General features: G+C 39.6%; 1 protein-coding gene across 6 annotated transcripts in view; it reads right to left on the bottom strand.

Moving 5' to 3' along the window:
- Nucleotides 1-14738, bottom strand: part of Iqcml1 (IQ motif containing M like 1) — a gene marked incomplete in the record, with an annotated part of 220276 nt that overhangs the window by 57014 nt on the left and 148524 nt on the right. For all 6 annotated transcript variants that reach the window (NR_197271.1, NM_001432086.1, NM_001432087.1 and 3 more), the window contains 1 exon segment: nucleotides 9121-9255. Coding sequence is in view for 5 of the 6 variants with exons in the window: in NM_001432086.1 (NP_001419015.1) it covers nucleotides 9121-9255 (135 nt within the window).

The raw sequence follows: 14738 nt of genomic DNA, 5'->3' as shown, positions 1-14738 counted from the left end.
AACCTCAGGAATGCAGAGCTGTAGTTCTGGGATGTGTCTCAACACGTGCCTGAGTATGTAGACATCAGGCAAGCAGGACCGTTTCCTTAGCATCCTCCTCTAACACCCCCGCACACAGGCTCTTCTCAAACCCTAGAAAGTGGCTTTACATAGATCCACAGGCCTGGCACCTCAGTACTGTCCACCATTCCCTGAGCTGGAACTGAATGGTCTCTAAGGACATGTCAGGCTAGGGTGAGCAATCTTCTCTATTGTTTGTGGCCTGCTTGGCATCCTGCCTCACTCCCTGTATCTGCTCTACTCAGTTCTTTAGTTATTAGCCCCCACTAGATGACGGATACTGTATTGATAATCCAGTTCCTCTCTAGGGTTAATAATTCATCGTGTTAGTTTTTTTTTTTCTTACACAAATTCCTGGACAATTTTTTGTCTTCCGACTAAACCGTAACTCAAATAGTCTTTACAATATTAAACAGTTTATCCCCAGGTGATGGCGTAATCCTCCTAAAGATACTGGATTAAACATGTAAAATATTTATAGCATCATATCTATCTATTAAGTAGTAGATGTATACATTCATAGATTTCATTTAGTGTTTTTCTGATAATAACGAAAACATATTTTATCGTTGTTTTTTGCTTTGTATGTGTGTGTATAACTTTTGTGTGTAAAAGTATGCATGTGAACAATGTGTGTGTGTGTGTGTGTGTGTGTGTGTGCGTGTGTGTGTGTGTGTGCGCGCGCATGTGTGTGCATGTAGGCTAGAAGTCAACCTTGGCAGTTGTTAATAAAGAGCTGTCCACCTATTTTGGGTGACAATGTCTCTTACTGGCCTGAAGATCTTCAAGTAGTCGAATGCCCAGGGGCCCCAGGGATCTGATCGTCCCCACCTCCACAGTACTGGGTCACCAGTGTGCACCAGGACACTGAGATTTAGATGCTATTTCATCGTGTTAGCTGCGACAGACAGTTACACTTCTTTTTTTTTTTAAGTATAAAGTTCAGAACTATGCCCTCCTAACAAATCAGATTTAAAACTTAAAGTATCATCCTATGTGTATTCATACACATAGCCAAATGATTCTCTATTACTCTTTTTCATCCACCAACAGGAAGAAAACAAGAGAAAACAAAAAAAAAAAAACAAAACAACAACAAACAAGAATGCACCCGGAGAAAGCAGAGGGGAAAACTTCTTCAAGAAGTCAAGCAAGGAACTCTCCTGCAGTGGATGCATTTCCAAGTATGAATGGGGCTAAGTGTGGAAAGTGACAGCACAGAAAATGGATTGAATCACAACCCCTGAAGGGCTCCTCGGTGCACAGAGAAGGACGCAGAATGGACTGCAGCTACTCCTGGAAACCATAAAAAGAAAAAGAAAGTAGGAATGAATCCAAATAATTTCTGCTGCCTAATAGAAAGGGACCAACTTGGACAGAAGTCTTTTTTTTTTAAGCTCTTCTGCGTTTTACTTCATTCTGATTCCTTCCATTTAAAGCTGCGTCCAAATCCAGCTCTCTTTTATAATCCCAGGACTTGGTCAGAGGCGGGGGGCATTAGCACAGACTGGAAGTCAGTTGGCCTACAGAACTCTACAGGGTGGGTTCGAAGTTAGCCTGGAAACCTAGAGAACCAGGTCTACATACTACTATAAAATAATAATATGTAGTAACCTTGATAAGATTATTCTTACTGTACTTCATGAATCACTTCATAAAGGGAAATGCTCCAACGTTAGGCCAACAAAGACCCTACACTAAAATCTAAGCAATGGTGAGCATGAGACTGCCACTTTCCATGTAGAAATTTACAGTATAAAACATATATATATACACCAAATTCTGATCTTAAGATCACAGCTTCAGGACAAAGGCAATAAGGTATGAAGATTTCTTCTATTTGGTAATATCATGTGCACATTAAGATGCCCATCCACGTGTATGGCCATGGTTGATCCTGGAGGATCTTAACATGATGCCGTGGTGTGATATGAACTGTGGGGCTCGCAGCTCCTGACTTCCTCTACATGCCATTCACTTCCTGCCACGGTACAGTGAGGTCAAAGCGCCTGATGCTGCACTTGCTTGCCTTCGTTTGAAATAAGTTAATGTCGTCAATGTTGGACACGCCACTTTCACCTAGTGCGTTTTAATGTTCGTCAGTAAATCCGAAGAAGAAGCTGACATCACTTTATCGATGTGAAAGATGATACAGGCCTCAGACAAGGTAAGGTGAAGGAAAAGCGTCCCCGAGCTTGAAGGGATTAAATGTTCTTAAACTCAAATTTTCAAGCTGAAATGTAAGGTCTCAATGACCAAGGGAAGGAAATATTAGAAATTGCTTAAACAGTTCCTACTGGAATATGACTGATTTACATCCAAAATTTTATTTGGATTAAACATTTGGAAGCATTTATTTTTTATTGGACAGATGATGATAAATTGAATAAACACTTCAAAACAGTAAAATTCCCCCTGTAGAGAAAAGCAAACACCATCACTGTGCCCAGGAAATGACCAGGCAGATGGTGGTGGTGTTGCTTTTATCCAGAAGTTTCAGTAATATGGTGCCCTTTCCACTTCCCCGGCAGACCTATCTGGTTTCCTACTCAGATGTACTGGCTGCCTAGAGAATTCTAAGTCATTGTGCCCTCCTATTTATCAAACATCGGTGTTTGTTTTCAATCTAGTTAACTAGCCCTCAACAATTAACTCATGCCTTAGCTTCCCTGTACCTTTCTCTGATCTCCAGATTGAAGCCATGATTAACACCTGTGACACCTTCACACTCAGCACATTCATGAAGAAAACTTTTGATACTGCATTTGTCCAGTTACAGGTGAGCGTCCCTAGAGTGCTGGACAGTAGTTTCTAGAATGTATTTATAAATAACAGTTTCATCGAAAATCAATAGGGGGCACTGCTAAAATGGTAAATCGTTCGCTGCACAAGCATGAGGGACCTGAGTTCAGATCCCAGCTTCCACATAAAGCCAGATACAGCCACACACGTATCAGTCGCCACAGCTCAGGGAAGATACAGATAGGCAGATCCCGGGCCCTTGCTAGCCAACTTGTCTAGCTGACATGGTGACTTCTATGTTTAATGAAAAAGTCTCAAAATATAAGGTACAGACTGATAGAGGATGAGACCTAACTACAACTTCTGGATCCTATATATGTACACAGGCACATGCATGCACACGCACGCACGCACATGCACACCATACATAAATACTGAATGCTAGAAAACTGGATCTTGATACACATAGACCCAACAGGACTTAGGGTTACAGCCATCAGCAGACAGGGTAACATTTAATTATTCCCCAGTGATCTAGTGTTACATGACATAAACATCTCAAATCGCTCTAAATAAGCTTGTGTCAGAACAGGTCAGGTGGCTCAGCTCACTGCTGACACGAGCATGGTGGTCAAAGGGATATTCCGACTGCTTGTTATTGGAAGAAGTAACATTTTCCTAACTGTAGCCACATATCTAAATCATCTTTGCCCCTTGGTTTCTGACCTTCAGATTTGGGCTTAATGTTCTCTTCATTTGCCTACCTCCATTCTTCTAAGCATTCTCTTTTGCAAGAAAAGTATAACTACTGAAGTTTCTGGCAAGAATATGAATCCCTGAGCAGATACTAAAATGCTCAAATACAAATGATCTTTTCCTAACCAGCTATCGCTTTAAGCCAAATTGATGGCTTTGAAATGATGCAAACTGACATGGACACTAGGAGAAAAAAAACAACCGTGTAAGAAATACACAGAAAAGCTCGGTCTGAGCTGGCATCAATGAGAGATCTGCCATGAATGGAATAGGAAACCCTTGGAAATGAAAAACTACAGAATGTCCTTCAAAGCTGTGTGAGAAATCAAATGACTCAAAGGAAGTCCTCCAGACCACTGGGGAACATCAAGCCTGGGGCTGACATACAACCTGACGACTGAACATTAGCTCCACCCCTCACACAGAACTGTGGGCAGAGGATATAAACGTGGTGAACTCAAAGTATCTGAGTGAATATTCAATCATTGGGTGAGCACTGTACAGAGTAGCTTTTTGAAACGTCACTCAAGCAGCAACAATAACAACAGCATCAATAACAACAATAAAGAACTAAACAATACCATGGACTGGAGAGACAGTTAATTGATTAAGAATGCTTGCTGCTTTTTCAGAGGACCAGAGTTCTGTTCCCAGCACCCATGTCAGTACACAGTTAGCCATACCGCCAGATACAGGGCATCCAATATCCTCCTTTGACCTCTTTTATGTACACACACACACACACACACAATCTTTAAATAATGATTACAGGAATGAACAGCCAATGAGCATAGGGTTCCCTTTATTCCATTTCCACCAATCAAGTGTAAATGAATAAATAAAGTCTTGGAACTGAGCAGACTCCATACCTCTGAGAACACTGTACCTAAAATATCCAGGATTCAATATTAGCAGGAACATAACATGAGAAATGCAGGAAAATAGGAACAGATTCCTCATGCTCTAGGAAGCAGGCTGCCAGTAATCATGGATTTAGGGGTTAGGTTTAGTGCAGTCTTGAAAGGAACTAAGATAAACATTCACATTGTTACCATAAACCATAAAGAATTCTAAGAAAATATGGTAGCAATCAAAAAACAATAACCACGATAAATAGAGGAAAAACATTATAGAGATGAGGAACACAATAAACACAAACATAGATCAGAAAATGGGACTTAGCCACAACTTTAAGAAGACAGACTAAAATGACTTTAAAATAAGCAGTGAGTGAAACACAAAGACACAGCTTCCAAACCTTAAACAATTGGCAGAGTCTGCCTGGATGGGTAAATTGATTAGAGTTAATAAACTATGTAAAGACTATGTCTCTCAAAGCAACACTAAATGGACTTATATATGTATATATAACATAACATAAAATATTATATGTAGTGTGAGTGTGCATGTGTGCATGAATGCACATGTGTTGATATCGTGGAAAATGATGTATACTATTTATCAGAGAAACACCAAATGATATGCATGATTTCAACAAATTCCTCTACAGAAGGAAAAGAAATGTCTACTGAGAATAGGAAAAAAATGTTTGCTCTTAACTCATTACTAGGGAAATGCAAATCAAGGCATAAAGATGTCCATAGTACATCATAGCAAAAAAGGACAAAGCAACTTAAACAGCCACTAAACCAATGGCCAGGTAAACAAGACATAGTAGAGTCACACACCAGAATGTTGTTAGTAGAACAGGACAAAGTGGAGAACATGCTAACGCGTAAATGAACATCAAACATTGTTAAGAAGTGAGCCACACTTATTCTAGGGTTACTTACTAATAAGTTTTGCCTCAACTTAAACTTTAGTTCTTCTATATTATTTCACCATCAGTATTTGCTAGTCTCATATCTTTTATAGTTTTATTGGTTTGTCTGCTTTTTATCTCATATATTACATCGTGACTGTGCTTTCCTTTCTCTCCACTCCTTCCAGTCCCTTCCCCAAACGTTTGCTCTACTCCTGGATCCACTCCTCTTCCTTTCCCTTCAGAAAAGAACAGGCCTCCCAGGAATATCAACCAAACAAGGCATAACAAGTTACAATAAAACTAGGCATGTATCCTCATATCAAAGCTGGACAAGGAAACCCGATAGGAGGAAAAGGGTCCCAAAAGCAGGCAATTGAGTCAGAGATAGCCTCCACTCCCACTGGTAGGAGTCCCACAAGAAGGCCAACCTGCACAAGCATAGCATATATTCACAAGGCCAAGCTCAGATTCATACAGACTCCCTCATTGTCAGTCTCTGTGAGCTCCTGGACCCTGATGAAAATGTAATTCTAGGTATAGCAACAGCAGTCCAAAGTATAGCACGAAGTCCAAAGAGGAAGAAAATTGGATAAATTTACCAAGGGAAAAAGAGGAAGAGGCATTTAAGAAGAAAATACATGTAGCCCAAGTACAGTTCTTTCTCCCAGAAGAAATTTTTCAAACTGAAACCCTGTCCTCAGTTACAATTCCAATGTTACCATAGTAGTGAGAATAAGGAATAACAATGAGTTAAAAATACCTAAAGATCCCCCGTTGAAGGAATCAGAGAAAGGACTGGAAGAGCTTGAAGGGGCTCGAGACCCCATATGTACAACAATGCCAAGCAACCAGAGCTTCCAGGGACTAAGCCACTACCTAAAGACTATACATGGACTGACCCTGGACTCTGACCTCATAGGTAGCAATGAATATCCTAGTAAGAGCACCAGTGGAAGGGGAAGCCCTGGGTCCTGCTAAGACTGAACCCCCAGTGAACTAGACTATGGGGGGAGGGCGGCAATGGGGGGAGGATGGGGAGGGGAACACCCATAGAGAAGGGGAGGGGGATGTTGGCCCGGAAACTGGGAAAGGGAATAACCTTTAAAATGTAAATAAGAAATACTCAAGTTAATAAAGATAAAAAAAATACCTAAAGATGCAAAGCCTTCCAGGAATCTGACCTACTTGATATTGCATGCTAGAAGTTAATCAGCTGAACTGACTAAATGTGAACTAGATTAAATGCTCTATGTGTAGCTTGTATCTATCAAGCTGCCACCCACAAGCAGAGTCGGTGTGGATAAAGATGGCTGACTGACAATCTGCAATCAGATTCTCTTGAAAATGATGTGTGTCAAAATGACCAGTACTTCTCCAAGATTTTTGTTTTCTTCCCATTGTTAACTTCATTTTCAGTAACTATCGTGGGCAACAAAGGAGTCTTTAATGGGACAGGGCAATATCATTAAACATACAATAAACTGAAAATATTATGGTTGTTTTCTAGAGGATAAAATCTGTCCACCTTGTAAGAATCATTTCCAGACAGGCATGAAGACCTGACCTAGGGTCACATAAAAAGTGAGGTGTGCACCCACAATGCCAGCACAGAGAGGGCAAGAGAAGACAAGGACAGGAAATTCCTTTTCAGCCAACCTAACCAAATGACTGTGAACTTCAAGTTTAGTAAGAAATGATAGATTCAGTGTTTGCAGAATGCTATTGTGCGCTATTTAAAGATAATCTTTGTGTTATTCAGATGCTGATTTCTCTCGCTCAGATCCGGTTTCAATCCTGACGGAGCATTGCAAATGCCTATGTCAAGAATCTCCTTTCTCAAGTTTGTGTAAACAAGGCTTACCACTTATTCTTAGCCTTGTCAATAAAAGCTGATCAGCCAATGACTGGCCAGAAGAGAGAACCGTGTAAGACTTTGGCCAGCCAAGGAATGCGGAAAGAAAGAAGAGTAAACTGGACTCAGCCACAATGAGGGTGAGAGGAAACATCATAGGAAAATACACCTGAAGGCCAGAGGACCAGACCAATACAACAACGCAAGGATCTCAGGGATTTTGGCTGGGAGGTAGCCAGATTAGCTTGGAGGATTAAAATAGATTAATGACTCCCCAAGAATTGTGTAGTAAAGATTGATTAAATAAAGCTTGGGGTCTTTATTGGGTAACTCGCTAGGATAAAGAAAAACAGGCACTGTATTAATTTTCTCCTTACATTTATATTAATATTACTGTTACACTCCAGAGAATAGAGAGTCATAAAGCAGGACACTTCTCTGGCCTCTGAATACATCTCCACAAACACATGCATACACACCCTGAAATGCACATAAATAAAAACAAGAAAGTTCCCTAACCTTAGGAATTGAAAGAAAAAGGTTTTTAATTAGTTTTTTAGAATATAATAATTAATAAGAATTATTAATTAGAATGACAGTTTATAGAAAACCTGTCTTATTGGAAAAGTCATTGAAGCTAGTCTGTAAATGTAAAATGCAAAGTATACCCACAATACAGCAGCATAATTTAAACACAAGTTTAATGAGCGGAAGAGAATTAACAATTCTGTATGGCTTACTCAAACCTTGTTAAGTGAGAATTCTTCACCATCCCCTCCCACATGTACGCAGATGTATGCATAAGGGAACTATACACAACCACTAATATCCCGGCTAGCAGTTTTGGCCATCGATGTGTGGCATAACATCCCACATCATACTCCTCAAATATATTTGTTCATTAGGCTTCAATAAGCATAAGGAAGAAAACGGGCTGAAATGTTTTTAATTATTCATTAAGAGTTCTCATACCTGGGACAATATTCCCTCTTACTGGTTTGAGAAGAGAAAAAATGTCTATTACATAAATTATTATTATTAAATATTAGACATTTTTATCATTTTATCTGTTTACGGTCTGGGGCAAAATGATTTTCCTTTTCTGGAATTGCTGGGGATTTTACCCATGACCTTGTGTATGCTAGGCAAGTTCTGTACTTCTCATCCATGCACCCAGCAAAAACTTATTTTCCAATTGGAAAGATGCTTTACCTTACTATATTTATGCCTTTTAAGCTGACTTTGCTTATCGGCATCAAATTTAACTAACCAGGAGAAAGATTTTAGCAGCAATTTTTAAAATTCCGTGGGTTAAATATATTAGTATAGCTTTGCTATTAATGAAATGGCCCCTCATGGGCTTGCTGTTGAAGGCTTTGGTTCTGACACTGATGATGCTACTCTAGGAAGTTCTGGAGAATTCAGAAATACATCACTAAGGCACAGCCTTGTGTACTGCAGCCTGTTGTGGAACTCTGTCTCCCTTCTCTCACTCCCTTTTTACTACGCGTTTCAATCCTCTGAAACCAAGAGTCAAAATTGAAATTGCTTTTCCCAAGTATCCGTTGTATTGATTGAAAAAGTAATTACCATACTTAGCTGGATGTAACTTATTATTATTATTGTAACTTATATCAAAATGTTTATTTTTAAAGTTAAAGCTGAAATCATCTTCTTTATGCTCTTCAGTCAAAATACAACTTCAACTTCTTTCAACCAGCCTTTTCTCAGATAGATTAAGTTTGGATACAAACAAATTTGAGGAAAAGGTGTAGTCGACGTTAAGGCAAAACATAAAAGTTATGTGCGCATGAAGTCATACTTATTTAATAAAACGCAATGTGCAATGAATATACATTACTAAACAATAAATCAGAGAGGAAGAGGAGGAGAAGCACGGAGAGAAGAGGGAAGGCGGGACAAGGATGAGGGCAGCAGTACTCACATCTGTGGAACAGGTCCCAGAGCTCATCGATCTGCTTCTGTGTGGGGAAATGACCACAGTCGTTGAAGTACTTCAGCAGCTCACTTCTTTCTAATCCTTGCCAGTCTTCTCTCTTGGCAAACATGGTTTCATAGACTAAAAACCAAAAGGGAAAATAATAGAGTTTCTTTTACAAATAGTGTGCTGTGGACAAGTCACTTACAAAGTTCTTCTGTACTGGAAGTTAACTGAAGTCAGCCAGGTTGATCTTTGCACCTGGGGAAGAGCCTCTGGCATTCTAGAAACCAGTGTTAAGTCTTCTGGCTAACAGGCAGGACGCAGGGTCTCTCTTCCTCACCCATTCCCACACCATGAATTTCCTCAGGCTAACATTCAGTCAGGCTTCCCATGAAAGCACAGGACACAGGTGGGGGCTCTACCTGCTTCATGGCAAATGATCACAGAACTTACACATATCAACACACAAACTATTAGCTGTAATGGGGGATGTTTTATTTTTATTAAGATGTGCTCGTTGTACACATTAATGGGGCTCAGTGTGATAATCCAAGGCATATACACAGCACTGAGGGATCTAATCCTGTCCCTCTGTATCTCTTCTCATCTACTAACAGTTGCTATTTGATTTCTATGTCGATGTTTGCAACATTCATATTTAGGAGAAGACTGTGGTTATCTGTCTTTCTATGTGTTGCTCATTTCTCTTAATACAATATCCACTCGGATTGCTGAAAATGAAAACATTAAGCTTTTCTTTATGGCTGAAATTGCAGTCAGGATATATAACCTGTTTTCTTTATCCGTGCATCGGCTGCTAGACACCTGGGCCAACTCCATGTCGTGCCTATGACTAATGTGACAATAGCCACAAGTAAGGGACAGAGCGAATCTCTTTGGGGTGCCGCTTTGGCTTCCTCAGATACACAGTGAGAGTGGCTTAGCTGGATCATATGCGATTTCTTTGTCTTTTCCTTCTTCCTTTTTTCAAAACCAATTATTTTGTGACTGGCGCCTGAACCGAGAGCACCATGCATACAAGGCAAGAACTCCACCACTGCTGTATCTATCACCACCACAACTCTTTTTAACCTTATTCTGCACCAGGGGATCACTAAGTTGCCTAGGCTAGCCTGGAACTTACAAACTCCTTGCTTTAACCATGATAGGTCTGTAATGCCACATCGGCCGATTTTGAATTTTTATTTTATTCGTTTATCTTTTGAATCTCCATATTGTCTGTTCCCTTTCGTCCACATTGTCAGTACCAATGACAAGAACCCCAGGTTTCTGATTCACGATGACTCCTGTCAGAAGTTACCATGTCTCCTGTAAACCTCTCACTTCTTCACTACTCCCAGTCCACACTCTAATCCCTGGGATTTCCATTAGACTTTCTGATTCAAAAATAGAGTTGGGAACAATGTTCACATTTTGTTCAGTGATCTCACAGCAAAAGGGGAAAAAAAATTCAACAAATTCCTACTGGAATATGAATGGCTACGCCAGATCTTCAAAGCCATTGGAAACACATACAAATTAATATTTGATATAGTTATGTGCTTTTCTCTCTCCTCAAATCTATGAACTAAAGCTGCTGCATTTGGAGCCTCTTCTCATCGGATTTAGCATGGAACTTGAGGCTTTCCTTCTGTGTCCGGGCTTTCTGATTCAGAAGTGCCAGCATCTGCATTTCATTGCCTCAAAGCTTCTCCTAGCACCGGGCATCAATCTGTTGCCTTCTGGCCAATAACCCAAAAGTCTCAGACCCCTGCAGAGTGGCCCTCAACCCCTGCTGAAGTGCAAGAGATTGGGGGCAACTGATACATGAAAATCTAGTTTTTGAGAAACTTGCCTTCAAGAGTTCCCATGACAGTGTTTTGTTTTGTTTGTTTGTTTGTTTTTTTAACTTTCATCCTGTCCCTACTGCATTTTTCTATGCCATTTAAGAGTACTTTATGGGATTTACTTCCCAATACGTTAGCCGTACTTAAATCCATGTCTCAGGGTTTGTTTCTCTAAAAGACTAAAATTAAGACACAAAGAATTTCTATGAAGATTCATGAACTTTTGTTAATTTCTCCTTCGCTCATCTTTAGAATCCTTTCATATCTTTAATATCTTACTTCTGTGACTGTGCCCTGCCTAGGGTACAATACAAGCCTTCTGCAGCTCACTAGCAGAATTAATGAACTAAGCTAGTTAGCCAGTTTTAGTAAAAACAAAACTGAAATTGTGACTATTAGTACAGTTAGAAATTATTGAAATATTTTTAAAGGTACACAGGTATTTTCCAAATATAAAAAAATTAGCAATAATTGCATAGGAAAAGAAGAGAATTCTATGAAAAAATGACATAAATACCTTGCAAATTATGTAAGCTCTAGGTCTAACGTAAGTGAAAGCTATTCATAATTCTTTAGCCATGCAGATTCTATGGACAGAGCACCGTCTGTCTAATCAAATGCCTCTATTCTGTCTTTGTCTCATGCCAGCCTAACCACACCGATAGGTATTCATAAACTGCACTGTGGTTCTCTGTAATCTTCTAGTGCCTTCTGAACTTGACTAGGAATCAAGCCAAGAGACACATGTAAGTTACCCACAGACTTTTAAGACTTTTACTCAATAACCTTATCAGCTAGATACCATCAGAATCCAGTCTGAAAAAAACAGATATACATGGGGTATGTGTGTGTCCATCTGTGTGAGTTTCCAAACTAAAAAAATAAAATAATAATAATGAAAATTTTAAATCTGTAATTACAAGTTAAGAGTAAGAAATCATGGAGATAGGGTTAAAACTAAAACAAACAAGTTACGTTAGAACTAATTTTAAAAAGCATAGTGACAGAATTTTGGAGTGTGACAATCATACCGGGTTTTAAAGAAATGGGACCATGTCAAAAATAAAAATGCATGTGACTGGGAATTCTGTGGCTGAGTACTAAAACAGACGTTTTCATGGTACCTCCAGAAATGGCCAAAGAAGTACTATCAGTAATCTGAATAAAGAATAGAAGAGTCATGTGGTGTAAATGAGTGGTTGGGAACAACACACAAGAGTTTCCCATAAAGCAATATGTCTTGACCCGCATCAGAGCACATCTGCCATTGAATAAGAGTCATTCATTCATTCTTCTTGAAGACCAAGCATGCTGGAGAGAGGAAGTTTAACAATGTGGATGCATTGTAGCTCTTGTGGATGCCAACTTGAATGTTCTCAGCTTGGTTAGTGTGTGTGTGTGTGTGTGTGTGTGAGAGAGAGAGAGAGAGACAGAGAGACAGAGAGAGACAGAGACAGACAGAGACAGACAGAGAGACAGACACAGAGACACAGAGACACAGAGACACAGAGAGGATATTCCTGAACTGACAGATACTACTGTGCCTCAGTTGTAAGACCCCAAAGAACCAACAGAACTTAAAAGCTTTCCAACCTCTCTAAAGAAGATAATGTCCCCCAGGATGTTGTCAGAAAGCCCTTAAACAAAGAAGGTAAGAAGCCCGGGACCAAAACAGCCAAGATGAAGTGTCTTCTTCCTCCATGCGCCCCCCAACAGAAGCACTGACATAGTTCTCTGAAGAAGTACCGTACTAAAGAAAACACTATAGTGTTGCACAATATGCTAAATTTTGGCCAAGAGAATGAAGGGAGCCAAAGGAAAAATGCCAGGAACGGATTGTCAAGAGGCGTAGGCTGCCCTCAGAGTACTTCTACTTCGAAGTCTGAGTCCAGTAAAACATAAGTCTTGAAGTGTAACAGATAATCAGCCCTTCAAAATACAATCAAATAAAATGGGGGGGGGCACAAGTTAGTTGCTACAATAACCAAAAGTCCTATCACACATTTTGATAAATATTAGAAACTCTGTATTACAAAGCTTAGCAGAATATGAAACGACTATTCATAGAAGACTACTGAGGTATCCTCTGATTTTATACTAGTGCGTGGAGCACTCATGACCAACAGTCTTAAACCTCTGAGTACACGTGGGTGGGACCCATATTCCTCTCCTTCCCTCAAGTTTGCAAACTAAGTCCCAGCAGTTTCCAAAATGAAAACATTTCTCACTGCCTCTGCCTCTGTCTTCTCCATGATTTCTTTCTTTCTCATTCATAGCTTTCCCTCTGTCTGACTCTTTGCTGTATTATCTGTTTGAGAGATGCCTTGAGAATTCTACAAATGCCTTATCTAACTTTCTGAAAATCAGGCTGTGGGACTAGATCCCCTGAACTGGGTTCTCAAGATCTATGTATGTATCATGGACCTCTGAATTGTCTCTCTGGGTCTCTTTCTTTATTTGGCTTCTTCTTCTTTCTTTAATGTCTAACGACAGAAATGGAACAAGTATGACTTATTTTAAAAAATACATTTTTGCATACAAACTGAATGCAAATAGCCTTTTGAAAATAGTTTTTGCTATTCTAATATACTAGCCACGTATTAAATAGTAATGCTCATTGAAAGACATAAGCCCCATCTTCATGATGCATTCATGAATATGAAGTCCCAAATAAAGAATGAACATACTACAACTAGCTGAAACTACCAAAAGGTAGCACATTGATCTCATAAAATCATAAAATTATTCCAATTAAGTATAACTTACTTGCGTCATTCATTTTAATTCTTAAGAAGATTGGTCTAGTAATACACAGTACCTAAATAACACTCAACTGATGAACTATAAATAGAAAGACAATGATAAAAAAAGTGTGTCCTTATATTTATGAGCAGAACCCTAACAATTTGAAGTAATACATGGTTTATTCTGCCCAGTATGCTTTAACATTTACCAATATTACAATTTAATATTCATTTCAGGAGTGGCGAACCCCTCCCACAATGGGCAAAGAGTCATCCATTGTAACTCTCAAGGCCTCCAATCCTTCCACAGTCACTTCAAGTTTCTGACTTGTGGCTCAAGCTAAGCCATTCATTTAAAATCTCTTGGAAATCCGATTTAAAAATAAATGTGTCTCAGTATGAATACGTCACTTGGTAAAGTATTTGCCTAGCGTGCAGGAAACTCTGGGCTCTCCAACACAGCATTAAGAAAGACATGATGATACCAACCTGTAGTCCCAGCACTTGGGAGGCAGAGGGGGAAGGAGCTTGAGTTCATTGTCATTCTTAGCTACATCAAGAGTTCAAAGTCAGCCTGGGCAGATGAGAGCCCTATTGCAATATATGAATAGGTAGAAAATAGGTAGGTAGGTAGGTAGGTAGGTAGGTAGGTAGGTAGGTAGGTAGGTAAATGGGTAGGCAGGTAGGTGGATTGGTGGGTAGGTAGGTGAGTAGGTGGGTGAGTGGGTGAGTGGGTGAGTGGGTGGTTGCATGGATGGATGGATGGATGGATGGATGGACAGACAGACAGTCTCTATAACAATGTTGTCTGTTTCTCTTCTTCAGGAAACAGTAGATTCTTTTTATTTTCTGATCCATAGGTCTCTGGAGCAACTTATTGCTTATCCCCTCTGTGGAATCTGATTTCTTCATCTGTGTTTCCAACCCCTTCCCTTTAAATTTCCTGCTACACTTTGTGTAGCCAAATGAGGAGTCTGTTGTTTATAACAAAAAAAAAATTCTAATGAATTCATCTAAGTACTCAGCGAGC

Source organism: Rattus norvegicus, chromosome 19, assembly GCF_021556685.1.
Source record: "Rattus norvegicus strain SHRSP/BbbUtx chromosome 19, alternate assembly SHRSP_T2T, whole genome shotgun sequence".
Classification (NCBI taxonomy): domain Eukaryota; kingdom Metazoa; phylum Chordata; class Mammalia; order Rodentia; family Muridae; genus Rattus; species Rattus norvegicus.
This window is presented reverse-complemented; position numbering and strand designations above follow the sequence as displayed.